Source organism: Aptenodytes patagonicus, chromosome 18 (assembly GCF_965638725.1).
Source record: "Aptenodytes patagonicus chromosome 18, bAptPat1.pri.cur, whole genome shotgun sequence".
In the NCBI taxonomy this organism is placed as follows: Eukaryota; Metazoa; Chordata; class Aves; order Sphenisciformes; family Spheniscidae; genus Aptenodytes; species Aptenodytes patagonicus.
Window position 1 is genome coordinate 766,532 of NC_134966.1, and position 24,077 is coordinate 790,608.

Consider the following 24,077-nt stretch of genomic DNA (forward strand, 5'->3'; position numbering starts at 1 on the left):
GCAGCGAGGTTTATGGCGAGGCGGTGTGCCGGGCTGGGACAGGCCACCCACGGTCCTGCTGCCTGGCACAGCATCACAGGCGGCGAGCTGGCAGCTGTGTGTCCGCAGGAGACCTTCGGCTGCTTTTCCCCACCGAACCCCTCTTCTTCAGCCCCCCTTTTCCAACCATGCCAAGATGCTGGGTGCTGCTCTGACTGGGACGGGGCCACCTCACGCGGTCCAGTGGCACACATCAGCTCAGCGAGAAAAAAGGCCACTTCTTCTTGCCGAGCCAGCGATGCTGCCAGCCCTGGGGGAGAAGCTGGCACCTCTGCCAGGGGTGTGAGGGCCATGCCGTGCCAGCTGCCTGGGCTGTATCATGTCTAACCACAGGGAGAAACAGTCCCCGAGCATAAGGAGCAGTGAGAGAGCCTTTGGGTGCACGGCACAGCCTTCTTGGGTGCAAGGCACAGGTTTGGGCACAGGGCGTGCGCTGGCAGCAGGGTGTACCCTGGTCAGGGAGGGCAGCTGTGCTGGAGGGCAGTGGAAAGTGGGTGCAAGGAGTAACCCCCAAGGCAGGAAAGGTATAAATGGGTCATGATGTACCCGGGCAATGGCGAGCCGCAACAGGCAGGGATCCTTAGGACTGGGGGTGTTTAGCCATAAAAATGTTGGGGCTTTGAATTCAGAACAAAACTCTGGCTGTCTGGAGACTTGGGACAGGCAGGAGGACACGCAGGAGGAGCAGCCTGTCCCAGCACCCAGCTGAGCTGGTTTTGCCAAAAGCTGGGGCTCTAGCACAGCCCAGTCCCAGGGACACACCGATGGCAGGCAGGAGGGGTGTCTCAGCCTGCCCGGTCCAGGCTGAGCAGCCTGGCAGCCCTGTGCTCCCACTGCCACGTGCGGTCTGTGCGGCAGCCGCCTTGGGAGGATGCCCAGGCCAGCGCAGAGCCTGGCAGGCTGCCTGCAGAGCTCCTTCTCCGGGCTCACGGCTGCCTCTCCCCAGCCTGTACCCTCTTCCCCAACCCCAGCAGGCAGCCCCTGGCCCTGGGGACCCAGAGGTGCCATCAGCAGGAGCCAGCCCTCACCCCTGCCTGCACCGCTCCATCTGGCAGGAGCATCTCAGCACCCAGCTCACGACTGCCACAGGGCAAAGGGGCATGGCTCTAGGGCCACAACCAGGTCAGTCCTGGGGGAGAACAACCCCAGCAGAGGCCCAGGAAGGGCTGTTCAGCCTGGAAAGAGAATGGCTCGGCAGCCAGAGCCCCCACACAGCACTACCAGAGCGGCCTGGTGATAGCAACCAGTGTCCCCGCCTCAGTTTCCCCACCTGGGCAGGGGGAGCTGCTGCCAGGGCTCATGGGGGCTGGCACTGCCCCAGGGGAGCTCTCCTGCCTCTGCTGCCGGCAGCCCCTGCGCCCAGAGAGGGCCCCCCATTGCTGAAGGCTGAGCGCAGAGGTTTCTCCCCTCCTAGCCGATGGCCTTGGACAGCAGATTGCAGCGCGATTGCATCAGGTGCAGTAAAATGCAGGGTTCAGCTCCTTCCCCCAGCGTGAGCCGGAACAGGCAGATGCCAGCAACCCTGCGCCCTCCCAGCCTGGGCACCCTGGAGCCGGCAGTGCCTGCAGGCCCTTCCCCGGCTGCCTGGAAACCTGGCAGGCACCAAGCTGACCACAAGCCAGCGCTGTGGCCTCCGGCAAAGGAGCCACCAGCCTGCTGGGTGCCACAGGCAGAGCATCTCCAGCAGGTCTGATCCCCTCTGATCCCTTCCCTCTGCACTGGGGAGACACAGTGGGATCCTGGGCCCCCAGTACGAGAGAGACGTGGGCATACAGGAGCAGATCCAGCTCGGGGCTGTGATGATGATGAAAGGACCGGACTTCCCACGAGGACAGGCTGAGAGCGCTGGAGCTGCTCAGTCTGGAGAAGAGAAGGCACAGGGGGATGTCACCCATGTGTATAAAGACCTGACGGGAGGGAGCAGAGGGAAGGAGCCAGCCTCTTCTGAGCAGCAAGTGCCCCATGAAGGGCCGAGAGACAAGAAGAACAAAGCAAGAACATGAAACACCGCTTAAGATTAAGAAAAAACTTTTTTCCTGTGAGGGTCGTCAAAACCAGAGCAGGTTGCCCAGGCTGCTGTGGGGTCTCCATCCGTGGAGATGCCCAAAACCCACCTGGTCACAGCCCTGAGCAACCTGCCGGAGCTGGCCCCAGTGGGGCAGGGGGCCAGACTAGACCATCTCCAAGGTGCCTTCAAGCTCTGCGATTTGGTGGCTCAAAGGGAAGCTGTGCTCCTCCATGTGACCAATGCAAGGCACTCGGCCCCCACCCGCCCAGGGTCTGACACTTAACAGCCACTAGTGTTAGGGAATGAGACCCCACGCACGCACGACTGTTGCGTGACATTCACCCCGGCATGGGGGAGATGGTCAACACCTTGCAGGAGGTAAGGTCTAGGCACAGCAGAGCTATTTTTCTAGAGGCCTAGTGCAACCTCATGCATGTTTAGGGTACCTGGGCTTAGCCCTCAGCTTTCTTCCCCCTCCACCAGCTTGCAAGGCTGGAGGTGGCTTTAGGCACCATCTTCCGCAGGAGACACGGCTCCAGCCCCGAGCCACCAGCCGGGCAGTGGGCCCTGCACCCCCAGCCTGGCCCACGAAGCTCATCCCCACCCATCACGGTCTACCTTTTGAGTTTGGGGCAGGACACCAGGCACAGGGGCCGAGCTTTAGCAGGTCGTGCTAACCCTGCACTGCTCTGGGCACAGAGGAACCGCCTCCTGTTTAGGTAGCCTGCATCCCTGACAGCAAGAAGGGAAGGCAGGGAGGCAGCAGCTGGCAAAGTGGCCAGGCAGGAGCCGGGAGCACGCAGGGTCGCAGCCCGACAAGTGAAACAGGCCTGGGACCAGGGGAGGCGAGGTTCCTCCAGCCCCAACATCGTATGGAATGGCGATCGAGCAATCCACCTGGCCAACCTGACCTGCACGTCTCCCTCCGGCTCTCCTGCCACTGAAGGTTCCAGCAGCTTTTCCCAGTCTCCCCACCCTGCTCCTCACTGGAAGCGCAAGCGGAGAGTCCCCCTGGGAAATACTGAGGGGCGGGAGCCAGTCCTGGCCGTCCGGAGGGCTGAAGTCAAGGAGGATGCTCTACCTCAAGGTGCGACCACCTGCCAGGCTGGGAACGGGCATGTTCTTCCAAACCCAGGCAGCTCGGCTCCCCCCCAGCAGGAGATGAGGACGGTCCTTCCCATGGGACCACCCTGCCCTTCCCTCCACCAGGCACGGGGACCCATCGCTTTCTCCTCATCTGCCTCAGCCCTTCCCAAGGCAAATCCTGACACACCTTCTGCTGTCCCCACCCCAGACCCTGCCAGCTCCGGGGTCAGGCCCCCCACAAGGGGCTGGAAACCCAGGGGGCATCATTCCCACTGTAAGGGGGTACAACCCAGACCCAGGGGAGCCATGAATGCGTGACCACGCAAGCAGCTGCGCTCCCCAACGTGTTTAATTCTCACATACACACGTGGGACAAACCCCCTTGCCACTGGGGAGGCCGGGGCAGAGCGCCCACCAGCTTCACCAAGGCTTTGCCACGCTGTGCCGGGGAGGTGAAGAGCACCCATGGCATGTGGGAAGTCCAGTGACGGTGGAGAATGGGCAAGTTCAACACAAAGAAAAACCAGGAGAGTCCGGAGTGCTGCTGAGCACGGGGAGCCTGCTGCCACCGCCCTGACGCCGGATCCGGCCGCACCAGCTCCAGGCTGGCGCCGATGCTGCTGCCCAGCCAGAGCAAGTCAGTAGCCTTCATCTGCCCAGGTGATCTCGTAGTCCGGATACTCGGCTTTCAGCTTCTCCGTAGTCACGGAGTGGTCCGCTCGCCCAAAGCCCTGGCAGAGGAGAGAGGGTCCTGAAGTAGAGCCAAGGTGGTTACCACCCACAGGAGAGTTCAGCAAACCCCTGGGGCGGCTCACCGCAACCAGAGACTCCGGCAGCAGCCCCCGGCAGAGGAAGACGCTGCTGAGCCCCTGTCCGTGAAAGACCCATTGGCTCCAATCCCTCCGTGGCAGCGGCTCAGACTGCGGGCCACTCAGCCTGGCTCCAGCTGCCAGACGGCAACGGCAGCCAGGGAGGGGGACAGTGCCACCCCGGAGCTGGGAAAACCGGCACCGGTATCACCAATACCCTCCTCGGGGCACACAGAGGGACACCAAGGGGACACGGGCACCCCCAAGTCTGCCCTGGCAGCGCCGCTGCTCTCCGGCTCGGCCCTTCCGCTCCCAAAGGGATGCGGTGCCGGTTCGGCCACGAGCAGCAGGACCGGCACGGGCACTTGTGCCGCCATCGGGAGGGAGAAGCCGCGTCCACGGGTGGGTCCCCCCCACCCTGCCGCACCCGCGGCGCCTCGCTTACCACCGAGTACCCGTAGACGTGGATCTTCCTCTCCTCGGGGCGGTGGGAGAGGCGGCCGCCCCCCAGGCACTCGCAGCCCAGGCCCTGCTGCGCCAGCTCCTGCGCCGTCCGCTCGTAGAGGTCGGCTGCGGGGGGAGGGAGCCGTGGGGCGGGGGCGCGCGTGGGGAGGGCGGGTGGACGGAGGGGGGGGAGGGCGGGCACGGGGATCCCCCGTGGGCGAGCACGGGGACCCGCCGCCTGAGCCGCCGCCCACGGTGGGGGCCCCCCCCCGGCGCGGCCCCTCGCCAGCTCCCGGGCCCGGCCGCCGCCCGTGGAGGGGGCCGCGGCGTGGGGCAGCCTCGGCCGCTTCCCTCGGTAGCCCCGGGCCCACAGGTGGGCGGGATGGAGCCCCAGGCGCAGCCCCACCGGGGATCCCGACGCCCCACCGGGACGCCCCACCGGGACACCCCCGGGAACACCCCCCCCCCCCCGCGTGTCCCGGCCCGGCCCCCCCCCCCGAGCCCGGCCGGCGGTGCCGGCGCCCCGCGCCCCTCACCGTGGTACTCGGCCCAGCCGTGGCCGCGCACGACGTCCTTCCCGGGCCCGCCGGCCGCGCGCACGCGCACCAGCACGTACTTGAACACGCCGCTGCCGTCGATCTCCACGTCCGCCACCCGCGAGAGCGCCTCCGCCGCCGCCGCCATCGCGCCCGCCCCGCCGCCGCGCCACGCCCCTTCCGCCCCAACGGCCAACCAGCGCCCGCGGACGCCCGGCCCCGCCCCCAGCCGGGGGGGCGGAGCCCCGCCCGGGGCGGTCCCCGCAGGCAGCGCCGGGCCGGGCCGGGCCGGGCCTCCCCGGGGAGCCCCCGGGGGCTGCTGGGGGCAGCGGGATCCTCTCCCGCGGCCTCGCACCGGGGCGCCGAGGCCCGCCGATGGTGGAAGCGGCGGCGGGGAGAGGGGCCTGGCCGGGGAGCTGGGCCGCGGGACGCCCTGCCTGCGGGCGGGCTGGCGGCAGCACGCGGGGTACAGGCAGGGCGGCCGGTGCTGCGTGCGCCCGGGGCTGGGCAGGGCCGTGAGGCGGCCCCGGGTGAGCCGGGGTGTGGCGGGGAGCCGGCGCGGTGCCAGCCTTTGCCTTTGCCCCGGCTCCGCCCGCTCCCCCCCCCCCCCCCCCGCCCCGCTTCCCTGACGCCCCCTCGGGCGGCCCCGAAGCCAGGCTCCTGCCGCGGTCGCTCCCTGGCCCCCAGCACCCCTCACCGCCGGCCGGGCGGGTCCCCCCGCTGCCCCTCTGCCGCGGCTAGACGCCCCCCCCTCCCCGCCACGCCGTGCCAGCCCCACGCGGATCCTTCACCCCGAGCCCCTGGAAACGTGGCCGGGCTCGCTGGTGGCACCGTGGCTGCCCACCGCCCTCCCCCGGGCCAGGCCTGGCTCGGCGCCCGGTGCTGGGCGCGGCCCTGCACCCGTGTCAACACCCAGGGACCCCCCCCAGCCCCCACCCCACGTGCAGGGACCGTACCCTGTACCCAGAGACCTTACGGGGTCCCGGAAAGCACCCAAGGGTGCCTCACAGCCACCCTTACAGGGTCCCCGCTGCACCTAAAGATCACACGGTAACATGCTCGGGACACACAGACGCTGTAGGAACAGAGACCTTGTGCAACCCGGCTCCCACCCGCGAACCGTACAGGGTCCCTGCTGCGGACCCTGTAGGGCTGCCAGCAGCACCCACGGACTTGGTACAGCCTCAGCAGCGCCGCGATGCTCCACAGGACCCCAGGTGCTGGGGGGCACGGCCTGGGAGGGCTGGGCAGGGCCCCGGGCACAGGCAGGGTACGTGGGCAGGCGTGGGGGGGCTCTGGGTGTGCAGGCAGCCGGGCCGTCCGGTGGGCAGAGGCCGGGGGGTGCCTGGGGTGCCCCCGCCCTGGCCAAGCGCCGCTCACCCCGAGAGGGCTCTGCAGGGTCTTGCCAGGACGCTGGCCACCTGTGCCCCGCGGCACACCTCAGCCCCTGCTCCCGTCACCCCGTGGCCTCCGCCAGCCTGGCCCCCCACCGCTTTGGCTGCGGCCCCCCCCCCCCCCAGCCAACACCATCCACCTGCAGCCCATTGCAGCCTCCTCCCCTCGGCGCCGCATTGAGAGGGTCCCCGTCCCACCGTGCTGACGGGGCAACGCCTATCTACAAAGGGGGGTGACCCGGGGTTGCCGGGGGGGTCCCCACCCCCGGGGGGTGTCCCCGCCCCACGTTCACATGATGTCGTCCAGGAGGTTGGGGCTGGCCACCCAGTCGAGGGTGCGGGGCTCGGAGGCTGCCATGATCATGCACATGAACTGTTTGCCCGTCCTCTTGTCGATGGGGTAGATGGTGGTGGGGGTGAAGCGCTTGTTGCTCTCCACGAAGTCGCAGAGCTGCTCGTAGACGGCGGGGAACTCGTGCCGCAGGAAGACGCCGCGGATGCGCAGCTCCCGCTGGATGTTGATGAAGCAGACCTCCCGCGCCTTGCGGCCCTCCTCCCCCTCCTTGTCAATGTCCGCTGTGCCGGGCGGCGGCGTCAGGATCAACGTCTCCATGTCCCGCTCCTTCTTCAGGATCTTCTTCTCGGGGCTGGAGGAGGCTAAGGCCACCTTGGCATATTTCCTGACCGTCGGCACCTGCGTCTTCGGCGACGGCCTCTCCGGCACTTTTTGGGTGACAGCCACGGTTACATTCAGGAGGAAACATTCGTCAGGGTCATACTGGTTGCCCGTCTCCCGCAGCTCCCGGGCATATTCCCCGAGGTTGTCCGAGTAGCTCTCCAGCTCCCGCAGGGACAGGTAGGTGGGGGACATCAGCAGGCTCTCCAGCCCAAACTGGAGGAAGTTCTCGGCCGAGCCGGCGTTGGGGAAGCCCAGGAAGAGGACGCCACGGCCACGGGAGAGGTAGCCCACCTTGGCAATGCGCGAGAAGGCCTTGTGCACCTCAGCGTTCTCCCGGCAGAACTGCAGAACGTGGCGGCAGACGCTGCCCACGCGCCCGTAGACGCAGCTCTCCTTGTGCGTGTCCCAGTCCTCGCGGCGGCAGTGCCGGGAGCAGTAGTAGGTGTAGCAGCTGTGGCACGACTTGAAGTAGAGGCAGGCGTTGAACATGGTCTCCGTCCGCCGGCACTTGGCGTTGGAGCACATCATCATGTCATCCTCCTCCGCGCTCAGGTCGGGCGAGCAGTTCTCCGGCGACTTCTCGAAGGGGCCGACGGACAGCGGGGCGGGCGGGGGGCGCGGGGCGCTGGCACGGGAGCTGGGACCCGGCTGCTCCTTCGTGGGTCGGGGTCCCTCGGGCACGCCGGGGGCGACCCTCCTGCCCTCGCCCCGCCGGGGGGGCCCCGGGGCGCTGCTGCTCAGGAGCTGCTTTAGCTGCTCGGCGAGGCTGTCCCTGTCCCCAGCGTGGTGGCCTGGCGCCGGCTTGTAGTCGATGACGAGGTCAGTGATAAGCTCGTCCAGCTGCTCCAGGCTGCGCTGGCGCCCCGAGCCACTCTCCCTGGGGACGGGCTGTGGGGCGCAGGGCACAGCATAGGGACCGCGCTCCCGCCCCGCGTCCAGCATGTCCCAGCTGGCCGAGCGCCTCTCGCTCCTGCCCAGCCCGTCGGCGCGGATGTCGTTGTCGGTGATGGTGATCTCCGGTGTAACGTACCAGGAGCGGCCCAGGGGGCCGCGGCCACCGTCAGCGTGCACCCTCTCGAGGATGGAGCTCTCTGAGAGGGACAGGGCAGCGTAGCGCTTGGGTGAGCTCGACAGGTTGATCACCACCGGCTGCCGGCGCTCCTCTGGGGATAAGGCACGGTGCTGCTCCTGGGCGAGCAGGTTCTCGTAGCTGCGCCCGCGCTGCAGGACCTCCTCCCTGCGCGCCGCCGGCGCCAGGATGTTATCCCAGGATTTGGAGTAGTGCTGGCTCTCCCGGCCCAGCCGCGGGGGGGTTACGCCGTAGCTGGCATGCCAGGAGGAGAGCATGGCCTCGCGCCCGGCCGGCTGCGGGGTGAAGCGTGACAGCTGCAAGGTCTGGTAGGGCAGCGCACCCCGCTCGGGGCAGTACCAGTCGCTGAAGTGCAAGGGCTGGGCACGGCGGGGCGGGGGGCACGTCCGCGACAGCACCTCCCGCTCCCGGTACTTCCCGTAGTCCTCGGCGTAGAAGACCCGGGCAGAGGAACCAAGGGCCGGGTACGTCCGGGCATCCTCGGCATAGAGGGTTTTGACGGGGGTGCCGCGGGGGGGGTAAAAGCGGGGCTCGTCCCCATAGAAGGCACGGGCGGGCGCCTCCTGCACTGGGTAGCCCCGCGCCTCCTCCACATACAACGTCCGGGGTGGCACCGTGTGGACAGCGGCTTTGTCTGGGTCCTCAGCATAAAAGTGCTGGGGGATGCCATGGCGGCTGGGGTAGGGGTAGCTGGCGTAGCCAGAGCTGCGGAGGGGCATGGCGGGGCTGGGGCACCGTGCCGGCTCCTCTGCATAGAAGAACTTGGCAGGGACGCCGGGGGCCGAGAAGGTCATGCAGCCCCTCTCAGGGTACTCCCTGAAGTCCCGTGAGGCCGGCACCGGCACCGTCTGGTATGCCAGAGCCCGGGGGTCCGCCTCATAGTACTCGCCGGGGTAGGGCAGGAGGGGGGGGTCCCCGCTGTAGGAGTCGCTGGGGGTGGGCGTGCGGGACGTGGACGCCTGCCTGCTCCCTGGCACCGCCAGACTGCGGGCAGCCCCGGGCGCGCGGGGCCAGCGCGGCGGTTCCTGCCGGTTCTGGGCTGCCCGCAGGCTGCGTGCCGCGTGCACCAGCACCGCCTCGTCTGGCTTGATGTCCACCCGGCACTTGACATGGGGGCTGGCCCCCACCTTGGTGCCCGGCCCCTCCTCGAAGCAGTTGCTGCCCAGGCAGAGTGGGGAGATGCGGCTGACGCTGCTGCGCTGTGGCTGCAGCTTGATGGGGTGCACCTCGTTAGCCAGCGCCCGCAGGGGAACCTGGCTCTCGCGGCGTGGCGAGGGCTCAGGGCGGGAGGGCTCCCGCGCCACCCGCAGCGCCTCCCGCCCGCGCCGGGCCGGTGGCGGCGATGCCGAGACGGCGATGGGCACCGGGGTGAAGGTGGACTTCACCCGCGGCGCGCTCTTTGAGCGGGCACGTCGCTTCGGCTCGCTCCTTGGTGGGGGGGCTCTGCTGGCGTAAGGGTCCGGCTTCGGCAGCACCCGCCTGCCCGGTGGCCCCGGGGCGGGCTCAGGGGTTCCGGGGCGCGGGCAGGGGCGCTCCATGGCCGGGGGGGTGCCCAGCTGCTCGTCCAGTGACTCGAGGAAGTCAAAGCTCCTGCAGTGGCGCTTGTTGAAAGGCTGCGGCTCGTGGGGCAGGGACGAGGACATGGAGGCGTCACATCGTGCCAGGGGCTGGCAGACGATCGAATCCCCGGGGGCTGCGGTGGCCACCTTTATGTCTTGGTACACCGTAGACACCAGGATGTCAGGTGGGTCCGTTCGTGTCATCTTAAAAGTGACTCTTCTCCTGCCAGCTCCCCTTCAGACGGCCTCAGAGGAAGGCAGCCGGCCCTGCAAGAGAACAGATGAGGTGCCTAAATCCTGGCGGGGACCTTGGAGAGCCATGACGGCACTGGGTAAATCCCCACAGCTCCCGGCTCGGGCGGGGTTTCAGCCACCTCTTCGGAAATGGGGGTTCGGGGGCATCCCAGCCTCCACTGCTGCTGTTAATAGTCAGGTCCCAGCTGGGGGAAGAAGATGGAAAAAGGCACCAACTACGGGGTGCAAAGACAGGAGTGGATGGCAGGGCACCTGTAGGTGCACCGGGCGCCGCGGGGCAGCCAGGGAGGGGTGCCAGCTCACCGCGGGGAGAGGAGGCCACCGACCGCCATGGCCCTGTTCCTGGGGTGCAGGACATGGGGACCCTCTTGCAGCATCACAGGAAATGGCAGCTCTGAACGGGGCTGGAGAGACTCAACACCAGGGTGGCGGAACAACACCACGTAGCGGAAGGGGAATGCGTGCCTGGCCCCCCAGTGTGAGCATCCGAGTGGCTGCAGGGTCTCCTGGGACCATGCGCGCCCACGTCCCAGCACACGCTGCACCCAGTGCCAGTGTCGCAGGCAGCGCAGGCAAGAGCATCACCCAGGGATGGGTACCACAAGCACCCACCGTGGTGGCTGGGAAGCCCATGCAGCTCTGGGGCTCCAGGAGGGCAGGAGCCATACCCCCTCCCCATGGTGGCTGCACCCACCGTGTCCCACAAACACCTCTGTGGGGTGGCAACAGTCCCGGCTGCTTGCAGCCACATCGCTCCCTGGGTCTCCTCCAGACTGGCACGAGCAGCACCAGGGGCTGGCAGAGGGGTGCTATGGCCAGTGCCCCAACCCCAGGTGACAGCAGCGGCTCCTCCATTGCTTCCTGCGGCTCCGAGCAGACCAGACCCAGGGTCCCTCTGCCATAACCCCGTGCCGGAGGGGCTGTGCTGGCTCAGCACCCGCCGCCTTTGTCCTCTCCCGCCTGGGCCGCAGGCTGGAGAGCAAGCGGGATGGTGGCTGTGGCTCCCATGGGACATGGGGTCTGGCACCCACTGTGCACCAGTGCTGTGCATCCCACCTGCCCTGGGATGCTGCTACGCAGGTGATCAGGGATGGCAGAGCCCCCAGCCGCACGGCTCCCTGGCCACACGCGTGACACAGCTGTGTGACAAGGAGGGGACATCAGCACGAGCCCCCCCAGAGCGACCGGGGGAGCAGACAAGGCAGTTTGCCAGCAGGACCTGGTGGGTTGTGGCACTGATCTTCACTGACAGCCCATCAAGAGCTGGCTGCAGGCCGCCATCGGCATCGAGTGGATGTACAACCGGCTCTGCCCACGGCAGGGATACCTGGCCGGCTTTAACACTCATCACATCCTATGAGGACTTGTGTTTTGGCCACCTGGCCAAGGGGCCCGGGAGCGCAGGTGGGTGCCGGCTGCTCCATGAAACACTAAAGGTGCGCAGCAAAGGCCAGCAAAAGGCATTTGGCTTTAAACAGCAGCAGAGGACCACAGGGAATGTGTTGCTGGGAGAAAAGGAACAGACTTTATTTGGCAAGAAGCAGTATCGACTATGCAGAGATGGGGGGGGGGGCCTTGGGTTCCCCCTCATTACCTGGATAAAGCCCTGTCTCACCCCGAAGCTGGGGGGCATGGATGCCGGAGCTGGGGTGAAGCCAGAAGGTTGGGGGATGTCTGTCCCCAGGGGGGCTGTGGAGCCCAGTGGCTGGGGAGAGCTTGATGCCAGGAGGAAAGGGGGATCCCGGTGCCTCCGTGGCTGGGGGGGGCAGGTTTGCACCCATAGTGGTGGCTCAGTATCAGCCCCGCTGCATTACAACGCTTGGGAGCCGGGCCGCATCCAGGAGGGCAGCACCCCATGCCACAGCGATGCCGACAGTGGCGTTAGGAAGCCCATCCCTGTGGCGTCAGGGCAGCTGGCGGGCAGGGAACTGCGGCCCAGGGTCTTACCTGGTCCGGCAACAGCAGGGACGGGATGGGTGGGCTGAGCTGGCCGAGAGCCCCACCACGGCTCCATCCCAGCACTGCAAAATAAAAGAGGCACATGAGGGTCCTGGGAAACCCCCGGCTGTGGCAGGGGGGCGGCTGCTGGGACCATGGGGCACCTTGGGGGGGACACTGAGCGCCCTGAGAGACCCTCTGCAGCTGCAGCCCTGCTGAGCCAAACTGAACTGTAGCCCAGCGAGGCTACTGTGTGCATCCCTGTGCCCTGGGGACGTGGGCACCACATCCCATGGGCACTGGCACGTCCCTCCACCCACCCTGGCAGCGCCCCGCCACCTGCAGAGCCATGTGAGGCCGTGGTGGCGGGGGAACCTGGGGACAGCGAGGTGCTGGCATCCCCAGCACTGCCCGGGGTTGCCATGGTTTCTCCGAATTATTCCTCCTCTGCGAGGACAGTGTGGGTGTGTGGGGAAGCTGCCGGGGCGGCGGCTCTGCGGGGGGCCAGGGGGAGCCAGGACTTTGCGGCACCCCAGGGAGGGCAGAGCGCCCGCAAAGCCGTGGGCATCCTCTGCCCATCGGGGGGGCAGAGCTGGGACAGCCCCACCAACACTGCTGGTACTGCTGCGCTCCCCGTGTCCCCGACACTGAGTCCCCTCTGCAGGGAGAGGATTTCGCATCCCCTCTGCTCTCCTCCCCCCTGGCTGGTGGGCACCAGGTGCCCTGCTTCACCCCCAGCCCTGCCCGCTCTCGGTGGGCACCGATCTCCCTGCACCGGTCTCCAGGCTGTGTCACCCTGGGGATGCTGACAGTGGCTGCCAGTGCTTTCAGGGCTGCTGATGCCCACCGAGCTCCCTGCACGGGAGCCACCCCCCGGGGTCACACGGCCCCTGGGGACACAGCCAGCCCCATGCCCACATCCTCACCCCAGGGAAGACCCAGGTGGTTTGTCACAGAGCCCCCCATGCCCCCGTTGTTGAGCAGGACACACGGACACCTCTGCCCAGCCTGTCCCCGGCACAGCAGCTCCCCTCCAGCATACCAGCGGTGTTGCCGAGGGGCAACCGGTGGGACCCCCCGTGCCAGCCCACAGGACCACCCCACGGCTCAGCCTGGCACCGCTGCAGAGCCCGGTGCCACCCACGCAGCTCTGCCCCACTCAGCACCCAGCCCTGCACCTGCCGCTGCCCGTGGGGCCCTGCCTACAGCCGGGGGCTGCCCTCGCTCCCAGCCCGGCACCCCATGCCGCCCGGCACGCTGCTCCCGCCATGCCGCATGTGAGCACCCAGCCTCTGGCAGCTCCAGCCCATGGGAGCAGCATGAGAGTGCTGGGGGCCGGGAGCTACCCCCGTCTGCCAGAGGGGCCCGCGGGAGGCTGCCAGGAACTGTGTCCAGTCCGCTGCCTGCATGTGCAGTCTGTGCAGTGGGGCTGCGCAGTGCCCTGCCAGTGCACACTGTACTGCCCGGGCACTGCCGCACCCTGCCTGTGCGCTGCCCACCCACTGCCTGCCCCATGCCCACAGCGAGGGTGCTGCCTGCCTGCTCTGCACTGAGTGCTCTGCCAGGACACTGCCCACAGCCTGCCCCCACGCTGCCTGCACACACTGCACCAAGCACACTGCCAGGGCGCTGCCCACACGCTGCCCACACTGCACTGAGCAGTACCAGGGTGCTGCCCCTCAGCCTGCCCCCACTGCCTGCACGCTGCCCTCACACTGCCTGTGCACTGCCCTCACATCGCCTGCACGCTGCACCAAGCACGCTGCCGGGGCACTGCCCCACGCACTGGCAGCCTGCTGTCCCCACGCTGCCTGTGCATTGCCCCAAGCTGCCTGCACACACCGCCCTGCCAGTGTGCTGCCCCACAGCCTGCCCATGCTGCACGGAGCACTGCCAAGGCACCGCCAGCTTGCTGCCTGCCCCATGCCCACAGCAAGGGTGCTGCCTGCACACGCTGCACTGAGCACACTGCCAGTGCACTGCCCCATGCATGCTGCCCGCACGCTGCCTGGGCATTTCTGCACACCTTGCCCCGCACGCTGCCTGCACACATCCCACTGAGCAGCCAGGCAGTGTGCTGCCTGCAGGCATGCTGCCTGGGCGCACTGCACCGGGTACGCTGCTAGCACACTGCCTACACATGCAGTGCACCCGAGCACACTGCCAGCACGCGCTGCGCTGAGCTCACTGCCTCTGCGTGCAGCCCCACTGCTCCGAGTGTGCTGGCCGCGCCTGCATCTGGAAACACGGCCAGGGCAGCATCTTGCGTGCACTGCGACCACCGTGCTCATGCAGACGACGCTGGAGGTACCGCCAGCGCACTGCCGCGGGTGCAGTGCCTGCGCACGCTGCGCCGTGGGCACTGCCAGCCCACAGCCCCGCTGCGCACAGGCCTGTGCGCTCTGTGTGCGCGCCGGGAGGGCGCTGACGGCCGACACTGCCTGTGCACACGCTGCCCGGGCACTGCCCGCACAGGGAGCTGGCACACGGCACAGCCCGCAGTGAGGGAACCCACTGCCCCCCGGCCCCTGCCCTGTGTATGTGGCAAATAGACACTTCCCCCTCTGTGCCACCCCCAGGGCACCCCCCAACACACACAGTGCCCTGTGCCCCTACAGCATTGCTCCTCCACACACCCCCTGTGCCCCCCCTGCCCTGACCCACGAAGCCCTGATCCACACAGCCCTGTGCCCCTGCCCATGCCTCCCAGCCTGTGTGCCCCCGGCACCCCCCACATCCCCCCCAGCCCCTGTCCTGAGCCCCCCAGGCTTCCTGCACACAGGCCCACACTGCCACAGCCCCCCTGGGTGCCCCAGCACCCCCTGCCCTGCCTGCACCCCTGGAGGGGCTCATCCTGCTGGGGGGAGCAGCACCCCCAGCCCCAGCCCAGGAGGGTACCCCTGGTGCTGGCATCCAGGTGAGGGGTGAGCAGCACCCCAGGAGCAGCAAGGGACGCCCCGACCCCAGCCAGCCCCCGGCTCCCCCCGGCCCCCCTCTCTGCTGGCCAGGCCCCGGCACCCCACCCAGGAGGGGCACCCGCAAACGGGCAAGGCCGGGTGGGGGCTGCGTGGGGTGGCCCCCGGGGAGGCGGCCGGTGGGAGCGGGGCTGTCCCGGGCGCTGCCGCCGCCGCGCCCCGCAGACCCCAGGGCGGTGGCCCCGGACACCCCCCGCGCTGCGCACCGGCACCGGGCGGCACCGGGCCCGCTGGGCCGCGCAGGGCGCCGAGCCCGCCCCGGGGCCGGCATCGCCGGGAAGCGGTGCGAGATGGCCCGGCCCGGGCACTGCGGCGGGATGGGACGGGGAAGAGATGGGATGAGGATGGGGATGAGGATGGGGGACACGGGGACATGGGGTGCGATGGGTTGGGATGACTCGGCCCGGGGGCGCGGGATGAGGATGGCCCCGGGGGGCCTGGAGGGATGGGATGGGGAGGGCACAGGGGGATGGGATGGGGACGGGGATATGGGGCATGGGGGGGTGGGATGGAGAGGAATGGGGGGAGCATGGGGGGATGGGATGGGATGGCCCGGGAGGGTGTCGGGGGGATGGGGCTCTGGAACACGGGGGGGATGAGGTGGGGGCTCGGGGGGGCATGGGGGCATGTGATGTGATGCGATGGTCCGGGAGGGTCGCGGGGGGGATGGCCCGGTCGGCGTTCCCCGGGAGTACGACAGGCCCCAGCCCCTGCCCGGGCCCCCCTTACCTGCTCCGCGCCCGCCGCCCCGGCGGCCCCCCCGCCGCATCCCCGCCGCCGCCGCCGCGCTAGGCTCGGGCTGCCGCCGCCCCGGTGTCCATGGCCCGGCCCGGCTCCGCCCGATCCGGCACGGTACGGCACGGCACGGCACGGCACGGCACGGCTCGGCCCGACGCTCCGCCGCGGCCGCCCGGCTCCGCCGCCGCTTGTTTTCCCATAAATACGGCAGGCGGAGTTACCGGCCGGGGCCGGGACCGGGAGCCACCCACCGGCGCCGCCCCCGGCCCCGGTCCCCATCACCGGTCCCCGGTCCCCGGTCCAACTCCGCTCGGCCCCGGCCCCCATCCCCGCCCCCCCGGCAGCATCGCCCGCCCACTGCCGGACCCCCCGGGCAGGGTCTGGGGGATCTTCGGCGCCCCCATGCCCCTCTCCCGGTGCCATCCCTCGGGGGCGTCCCCCCGCACCCCGGGTGTGGGCACCCGCGGGACCCCCCGGTGCCCCCGGACGAGGCACCGGCATCTCCCGGAGAGGTGCCGGGGGGTTCAGCCCCACGTCGTGCGCCATGAGCCCACCACGGGGAGTCATGCCCTTGCAGGCGCCTGCCCTCGTGCCGGCAGCCCCCCAGTGCCAGCAGCCCTCTGGGCCCATCCCTGGTGGCACCACGTCCCACCTGACCTTGGCACATCACCGCGGCCCTGCCCGGCCGTGGCCAACCGGGCAGCGAAATCCCCTGATAAGCTTCTCCGTGGAGTGGCCTCGTTTTCCCAGAGGCGCTGGGGCTGTCTCTGCCTGTGGCGGCTGGAGCCTTGTGGGGGGATGCTCAGCGATGCAACGGGCAACGTGCCGAGATGGGCAAAGGCGGCGTCCGACGGCTCTTGGCACACAGCGGCCCCAATGCCGGAGCTCTGCCTCAGTTTCCCCATCTCCCACCTCCTTGAGCCAGCCTCTGCTGCCCACAGCCCCGAAGGCACCACTGGTGCAGCCCGAGGGTCCCAGCACCCGTGAGTGCCCCAGCAAGGGGCCTTGGCACTGCGGACCCGCTGGGAGCTCATGCGGCTCTGAGTCCAGAGCTGAGGTCTGCCGCCCCCCGCATGTCTCTGCACGGCAAGTGCGTACCAGGATTTGCTTGATTTCAAAATCCTCCATAGCCAAGACCCTTCCCTCCCTCCGCTGTGGCACCGGGAGCATCCTTCCACGGTCTCCTGTGTCTGCACCAGGCAGAGGAGCACCGGGGTGAGCACGGGGTCTGCAGCACACTGGTGTTGCCGTGACTCCTGCAGGAATGCAGCCCGGGCTGATGCATTTTGCCCCAAAATGCCCCCTGTGCTCCCAGGGATGCTGTGGGCACAGCTGAGCCTACTGGGGCCAGCAGCACGTGCCCTGCCTGGGACCGGGCTGAGCCCCAGGAACTCGTTGCACAGATGAGCGGGGTGCAACAGCTGGGCGGGGAGAGCTGGGGGGCAGGGTCCACTCGTCCCTGCTGCACAGATGGGGCCAAGCGGCCCCCCCGGGGGCCCTGGGGCCACGCTCAGCTGGACCCTGCCATACCCCCCCCCAGCGCTTCCATTTTCCTCCCTGCAGGATGCAGTGCTCGGGCTGCCGGTTCGGCCGCTCCTGCTGCCCCCAGCTTCCTGCCCCCGCGGCCCCCACGGCCCCCACTGTGCCACTCCATCTGCTCCCCGCCTGCTGCCGGCCCTGTGCCAGCCGGCCCCATGCCAGTCAGCCCCGCGCTGGAGCTGAGCACCGGCGAGGCTCATGCCGTGATCGCTGATGCACACGGGAGCACGGGTCAGGCCAGCTCGCTGCCCAGGGGGGTGCCAGGGCTCAGCATCCCCCATGGGTGCAGTCACCCAAATGATGCAGAAGCCCAAATCCTATGGGAATGCATGGAGTCCCAGCATGGAGGATGCTGCTGCCAGGTGGGCAGAGAGATGCCTGCCCCGAGGGCTTCCCCCGCGGTGCCACCCTCTGTCCCTGCAGCTGTGGCCCTGGGTGACACCTGCATAGATCGAGGTCACCCATCCAGAGCTCTGCAATTCGGGGCGGCCACGGGACCTCGGCTGCCTGAGGGCAGGGGATGAGTGGGTTGGACCGTGTCCCCCGAACCCCGTGGTGAGGGGTGGTGGGACCATCTGCTCCCCCCATTTTAGGCTGGAAAGTGCTGAGGGATCCGACTGCACCATGGGCACGTCTCCACACCACTGGAGATGGCAGTGCCATGGCATGTGCTGAGGTCACTGGGGCTGTGGACATCTCCTCCTCCTCCTCCTCTTCCTCCTCCTCCTCCTCCTCCTCCTCCTCCTCCTCCTCCTCCTCCTCCTCCTCCTCTGGCCAGGGACAGCCTGGGGGAGAGAAGAAGGGAAAGATCCCACAGGAGGAGGAGGAGGAGGGAGCCTTGGGCAGGAGTGGGGGACTGCCCCCCGGCCTCATGTCTGTTGTCTGTGGGGGTGGCAGCCCTTTGGCTGGAGGGGACCCCCTTGGCACAGCCCCCAGCAGTAGCCCCGTGTGAGCAGCAGGGCTCTGTGGGGAGGGACGGGACTGTCCCCTACCCCTGCGCAGAGGATGGTGGTGTTGGGTCCTCGCCATGGTTGTGCAGGTCCAGGCTTGTCCCTGGCCGAGCTGCTGGGGGCCCCTGTCCTGCTGGTGGGGGACATGCGAGCGGCCAGAGGGACGTCACAAGCCAGGGCTCGTTCCCACAGCCCTGCAAGGAAAACACCAGCCCGGCGCCTGTCCCTGGGCAGGAGCAGCTTCTGGCCCCGTGTCCGGGGTGCATGGCCCGGCTGCCCTGCTGTGGCTCACTGGCAGGGCCAGGAGCAGCCAGGCTGGGCCAGTGCAGGGACAAACCCCCTCCTCTGCCAGGGTTTCTGCCTGCTCGGTGCTGGGTCCCCCCCCAAGTCCAATGGGGAGCGGAACCAAACCGTGCACTGCAGCCCCGTGACTCAGTTTCCCCACCAGCAGCACGCTCCTGCCCGGGTCCCTGCTGATGGCAGCTGGGGAGAGGCCCCCCCCGTGCTGTGCAGGTGACAGTAGCCGTAGCTGTTCACACTAACCATTCATCGACTGCCGGCACGTGTGGTGCTGCGGTGTGCCCTGGCTCTGCCAGGGAGGATGGGGGTGGGCAGCACAGGCTGGGGCTGAGGGCTTGGTTTGTGCATCTCCCTGTCGCCATACGCAGTGTGGCCCCGGTCACCGTGTCTGCGTGCGACAGACTCAGCTCTACCATGCCCCGGCCAAGGGGGAAACTGAGGCACAGAAGAACAACATGCCCACAGGTTGTACTGGGGGGCCGTAGTGATGCTGGGCCCTCAGCTGGCCCCAAAGCAGGACAGACCTCAGCTTGGGGGAGATGTGGGGGCTCACATCTTTCCTATACAGCCTGCGAGGCTGGGGGGGGAATATCGCCAGGCCTCCCCGAGGACCAGTCCACTGGAACCACACAGAAAGCTGGGAACGCAGGGCTGGAGGATGATGCAGACAGGCAGCGCCTGTGGGCCACCCACCACCCCTGTCCTTGAAGGCCACCCATCCCGCCGTGGCTGCAGCGGAGCTGGGTGCCTCCTCGCCGCCATCCTGCTGGTCTTGGTGCCAGGGTCACCAAGAGCTCCGCTCTGTCCCCAGCTCTCCTGCACATCGTCACCAGTGCCTCCCTCTGACCAGCATGTCCCGCCGGTGCCGGGGAGCAGCTGCGGGGTGAGCTGGCAGAGCCAGCCCCGGCACCACGTGGCAGGAAAATGGAAAAAACCCCAAAGGTTTCGGGGCTGGCCGGTTTCACCAGCCGTCTGCCCGGCCCAAAGCCCTGCTCTCTCCCTGCTCGCTCGGGATACCCACCTGGCTCAGGGTATCGAATCTCCTGAGCACCAGCCCCCTGTGCCCCTCTGTGCTCAGAGCAGGAAGGGGCCACCCAAAGCAGGGTCCCCCGTGTGCCCCAGGGACACTGACCCTGGTGGGGCCGGGCACAGCTTTAGAGGCCAGTCCCCAAACCTGCTGGGCCGAGGGCTCTCCCAGCCCTCACGTCACGCTGGGAGTGGGGACTCGCCAAGCCAGAGCAACATGGCAAGGAACAGGGGAGGCTGGTGGGGACCACGTGGACATGGGTGGAGGAGGACAGCTCTGACCGTGCCAGTACAGGGCAGTTTCAAAGCTATAAAGACCTTTCTGGGCATTTGCAAAATGCTGTGTCACTCTGCTGGGAGGGCCAGAGCCTCACCGGGAAAGCAGGTTACAAGCAGGACGAGGTGGGCAGTGAGGGAAGGCCTCCAATAAAGGGGTTTTCCCAGGACTTCCCCAGCCCCAGTCTGGCAGCGGGGCTGGGGCACTGGTGTGGTGGCGTCAGGGGAACCCAGCACAGCCCACTCCAAGGGAGCAAAAGGAGCTGAATCCTCAGAGAAGCTCAGAAAGCAACTGGGGAAAAATAATTTGAAGGGTGTTAAACACAAGGAAACGTTGTCCACCTCTGCCATGTGTGCTGGGCTAATTATTAAGAGATGGTGCATCCTCACCCAGATGGATGCACCTTGTGCTGAAGCTGCAAACCTGCTTGCTCATCCCGATGGATTGGGCAGCCAGGCCAGTGCCGATCACGCTCTGAGACCCGCTCAGCAAGACATAACAGGCTGGCAGATGCCAAGCAGCCAGCAGGTCCCGAAAATGCCCAGCCTGAGGAGACGGGGGCCAAGCTGCCCTCCAACGGGGTGCCCTTGCAAGCCCAGGGGACAGGGCAGGCTAATCCTGCCCCGTGGGTGCCTGGGGCTGTCTGGGGCGGTGGGTGTGTGATGTGGCAGATCCCTGCTGGCAGCTCAGCACCTGCTGCTGCCCGGCACGGAGGTTCCCACATCAGTTTTATTGGCAAAGGGCCGGGCAGCCGTGACGGCATGGCAGCGAGTCGAGAAGGAGGCGAGCAGCCCCTGCGCGGGCTGGGCAGCTCAGCACAGGGACTGTGATGGGAAGCGACAGTGCGGCACAGGCAAGCCGCCAGCCTATCCTCGGGGCCACCCACGAGACGGAGCCCGACGTCAGGGCGATTGCACCCGTGGGGTGACGGCTCAGCAAGAAACGGGGCCGGGGCGCGACTCGAGTCGAGCGTGAGCAGCTCCGGTGAGGCAGGTGCAGAGTCTTGCTCGGCTTCCCAAATGCAGCAGAAACATCCGCATGACCCCATGGATGGGGTTGGGTTTCCATACCGAGCATTGAGAGGCGATGCAGGATCTGTGCCGTGCCCATGGCCTGCGATGCTGCGGGAAGAGGAGGCAGCAGGGGCTGGCCAGGCCGGGCAGGCAGGGGGTGGCTGCCAGCCCCCGGGCTCAGCGTGTTGCTGGGTCACCCCCCATGGGTGCTGCAGCCACCGAAACAGTGTTTACCAGGGTGAGGGCTCCAGCACTGGGGGAATGGTGTGGGGCACCCCAAAATGGGATGGGGGGGGGCTGTGGCACCCACCTATGGCCACCCTATGGGAAATGGGGGTGATGGGCACCCAGTGCCTTGCCGTACCCCCAGGGGCCCTGGGGAGAGCCCATCTGGGGACCTATGTGCAACATGGATGGCACTGGAAAGGTGTTGGGGATGCTGCGCAATGCCCTGCTCCCTCCGACGCTGCTGAATTTACAGCAGGGATTAATATTTGATATCTTCCCTTTGCCCCGGGCTCATCATTCCCCAGTTGCCATCCTCACCGCGTGGGCAGCCAATGCGGTCGGTGCACTGCAGCCCATCGGGGAACAAAGCATCCACTGCAGGGGCCAGCGGAGCGGCTTTGGGGTGGCCCGAGCCGGGGGCTGGCAGCCTTTACGCCCCCTCCCCTGCCTGTGGGAAAGGGATGAAGTGGGGAGCAGCACAGGCAGGCCTGGGGGAACAGGGTAGGACAGGGCAGGACAGTGTCTGGTGTGGGCAAGGGGAAGACCTCTCCCCCCCCGCCACCCCACCGCAGGCAGCACCACTGCAAGCTGCTGCGAAATCCCCTGTTTCCAAGGCAACGTGGGGATCCCACAGCTGGGAGCAAGGCAGAGCTGGGATGGGATGGGATGCTCGCTGCTGCCCTCCCTGTCTGCCCGCTCGCTTGCCCCTCGCTGCTGCCCGCTGGGCACCCCGCAGCTCCTGTCTGGGGGTGATGCTCTCATTTTCCCCAAGCGAGGAGCAGCCGAGCTGGCTGGCGTCAGCGTGATGCCCGAGCTGGGTGCAGGGGGACTCTCCCCTCCTTCCAGCTTCTCTCCTCCTCTTTCCCTCGCATCACCTCCCTTCCCCTAGCTCTGAAACAAGGGAGAAGCCAGGCCCTGCCGCCCACTTCAGGGGCTCAGGAGGGAGCTGGAGCCTGCCCTGCAGCCCCCAGTGGCTTTGGTGGCAGAATAGGGTGAGCGTGAAGTCTATAAAGCAGCTGCTGGCTTTACAGTCCCTGCCTGTAAAGAGGGTCATAAACCCCACATTCCCGTCTGCCTCCTTGGAAATGACGGGTTGGTCCCCAAAGGCTGGCAGGCAACGAGTCTTGAGCCTGAGCACAGGGCATCCATCTGCTGACCCACAGCAGTGCCAGAGGCAAGAAGACACCCCACTTGGGGTGCCCTCACCCCCCATGGTGCCCCCGAGGAGGGATCTCAGCGCTGCCCCGCCAGCGGGATGCAGCACCAGTGTGCGGTGGGAGCTGTGCCTCAGCAGCCCAGGCAGAGCGGGCAGCACCAGCGCTGGGCAGGGCTGCCAGGCATCACTCCAGCCTGCCCAGGCAACGCCACATGCCAGCACCAGTCGCTCAGGATCCCCCGAAGCCGTCAGCCCCTGCAGTGACGCACAAACCAACCTCCTTGGTGCTGTGCTGATGACTCCCAACACCGGGCAGTGCTCGAGGCAGCGAGGCCAGGGTAGGAGCCCACCACCTCATACCCTTCCACGGAGCCGTTTCCTGCCAATGGCACAAGAAGGTGTGTTTCTCCTACCAGCTCTGGGGAAAAGCCTGCTCTTTTCCCAGCCTGCTGGCTCTTTCCCACAGCCAGTCTGCAGACGCCAGCATGGTCTCCGTCTGCAGCTGCCACCCAGGCCAAACCGCAGGCGCAGGCAGAGCTCCCCCATGCCGACACATGCTATTCTGGAGCAGGGAGAGGCATGCGGAAGACGGGAGACTGGCATCTCTCAGGTGCCCCCTGACCGGCATCTCTCAGGTATCCCCTGCCACCGGGAGACACAGCACCCCCCTCCTCCTCCTCCCCTCATCTCCTCTGTGGTGACGGAAAGCCACACCAACTGCTTCCCCTCCTTGCTCTGGCCGTAAGGCAGAGCCTGCCAACAATTTGGAGATAACTAGGAGTTTTATGGGTTGCTGCCCCACAGCAGTATCCCGCCACACAGCTCCAAGCAGAGCACACGTGCATACTGGTAAGACCTTCTGCTTTAACCTGTAATGGTGCTCTGGTTTCCCACAGGCTGCTCCGTGCCTGAACCCACAGCTTTAGCCGACTACGCCACATCTCACCTGACCAAGGTCTGCCTGAGCCTACAGGACCCACCAGGTTCAGCCACGATGGCTCTCTGAAGGTGCCAGGGGATTATTTCCCTTTGGTCAGCAACCTCCCTGCGAAGTGGTTGAAAGACGAAGACTGGATACTCACCATGAGCCGCCCTAGGGCCAGGAACACGTGTGACATGCCCGAGATGTTGAAGGCTTGTTTTGGAGGCAAACCCACAAGTTAAAAAGGCTCAACCACTTGCCCTGGTATCTTTAAGTAGCAGACTGAGCCAACACTGGATCAATTATATTATGCCATGATTGAGACTGTTGCTAGGTTACGGGAACCAGTCCCTAAGCCCATCCTACTGCGGGACTTCCCCAGAATCGCTCATTTGCGAGCTCAGGAGCATCCCAGAAGGACAGGGAAGCACTACGGTCTCTCCAAGACACAGGACCCTCGACTGCAGGGAAGTTGCAGGCAGCACACCCATTAGACATCTTGCCCCCAGCCCAGCCACCTGCCCGCTCGCTGCCCTCCCTTCAGCTCTGCCTGGCCCGTCCTGCGCCGGGGCCTGTTGCAGCCCGGGTGTTTGTCTGGCCCCGCAGCACCTCCGGGAGCCTGCGGCTGCTCGCAGGGCAGGCCTCCTCCAAGAGCACCTACAAGTTCGCACATTCATTTTGTGTCCTGCTAAAACCCGAGTTTTAATAACCTTTTCATGTTCACTGCTGGAGGGAAGGAAGCAAATTCCCACCCCGGGCCTTGGCAAGCCAGCGAAAAACTTGTTATGACCTTACAGGAGCAACAGAAATAGGGTGAAGCTGAATCTCTCCAAGGGCAGGATCATTGCACTCCTTGCATGTGGCCCTTGTCATAAGTCATGGGGAATGATGAAGACCTGGTGCACTGGTGAGCCAGCTGCTAGCTGCAAGTCCCCAGCAGGATACAGCTGTGAAAAAGGCCAGCCCCATCACAGGGTGCAGCAGGAGATGTACTGTATGGGAATCATTAAGTACCAGCCCTGGCATGACCTCATCTGGACTGGCACGGCCACAGAAAGATGAACTCAAAGGGGAGCCGGTGCCAAGGACGGCTGCTAGCACAGCCGGGGGACAGCC

The 24,077-nt window shown here is 67.2% G+C and overlaps 2 protein-coding genes across 3 annotated transcripts; both read right to left on the bottom strand.

Moving 5' to 3' along the window:
* Positions 1-3,464: 3,464 nt before the first annotated feature.
* PHPT1 (phosphohistidine phosphatase 1) lies at positions 3,465-5,070 on the bottom strand. Its single transcript, XM_076355126.1, has 3 exons — positions 4,923-5,070; positions 4,388-4,512; positions 3,465-3,864 (listed from the first exon to the last, which is right to left on the bottom strand). The coding sequence occupies exons 1-3, from the start codon at positions 5,068-5,070 to the stop codon at positions 3,772-3,774; spliced, it is 366 nt and encodes a 121-aa protein (XP_076211241.1). The 3' UTR covers positions 3,465-3,771.
* Positions 5,071-6,457: 1,387 nt separating this feature from the next.
* Positions 6,458-23,168, bottom strand: AJM1 (apical junction component 1 homolog). Of its 2 annotated transcripts, none has more exons than XM_076355559.1 (3): positions 23,122-23,168; positions 11,847-11,920; positions 6,458-9,911 (listed from the first exon to the last, which is right to left on the bottom strand). In XM_076355559.1, exon 3 carries the CDS (start codon positions 9,846-9,848, stop codon positions 6,606-6,608), a length of 3,243 nt encoding a protein of 1,080 aa, XP_076211674.1. In that variant the 5' UTR covers positions 9,849-9,911; positions 11,847-11,920; positions 23,122-23,168; the 3' UTR covers positions 6,458-6,605. The 2 variants fall into 2 exon arrangements, with proteins under 2 accessions (XP_076211674.1, XP_076211673.1); XM_076355558.1 differs by lacking the exon at positions 23,122-23,168 and adding an exon at positions 15,542-15,574.
* Positions 23,169-24,077: the final 909 nt, after the last annotated feature.

Bases quoted from the DNA above. Each gene is read 5' to 3' on its own strand.
- AJM1 (XM_076355559.1), bottom strand. From the start codon at position 9,848: ATGACACGAACGGACCCACCTGACATCCTGGTGTCTACGGTGTACCAA.
- PHPT1 (XM_076355126.1), bottom strand. From the start codon at position 5,070: ATGGCGGCGGCGGCGGAGGCGCTCTCGCGGGTGGCGGACGTGGAGATC. The intron at 4,513-4,922 runs GTGAGGGGCGCG...CTCCCCCCGCAG, and splicing joins CGGCTGGGCCGAGTACCACG to CCGACCTCTACGAGCGGACG. The intron at 3,865-4,387 runs GTAAGCGAGGCG...CTCCTCTGCCAG, and splicing joins ACGTCTACGGGTACTCGGTG to GGCTTTGGGCGAGCGGACCA.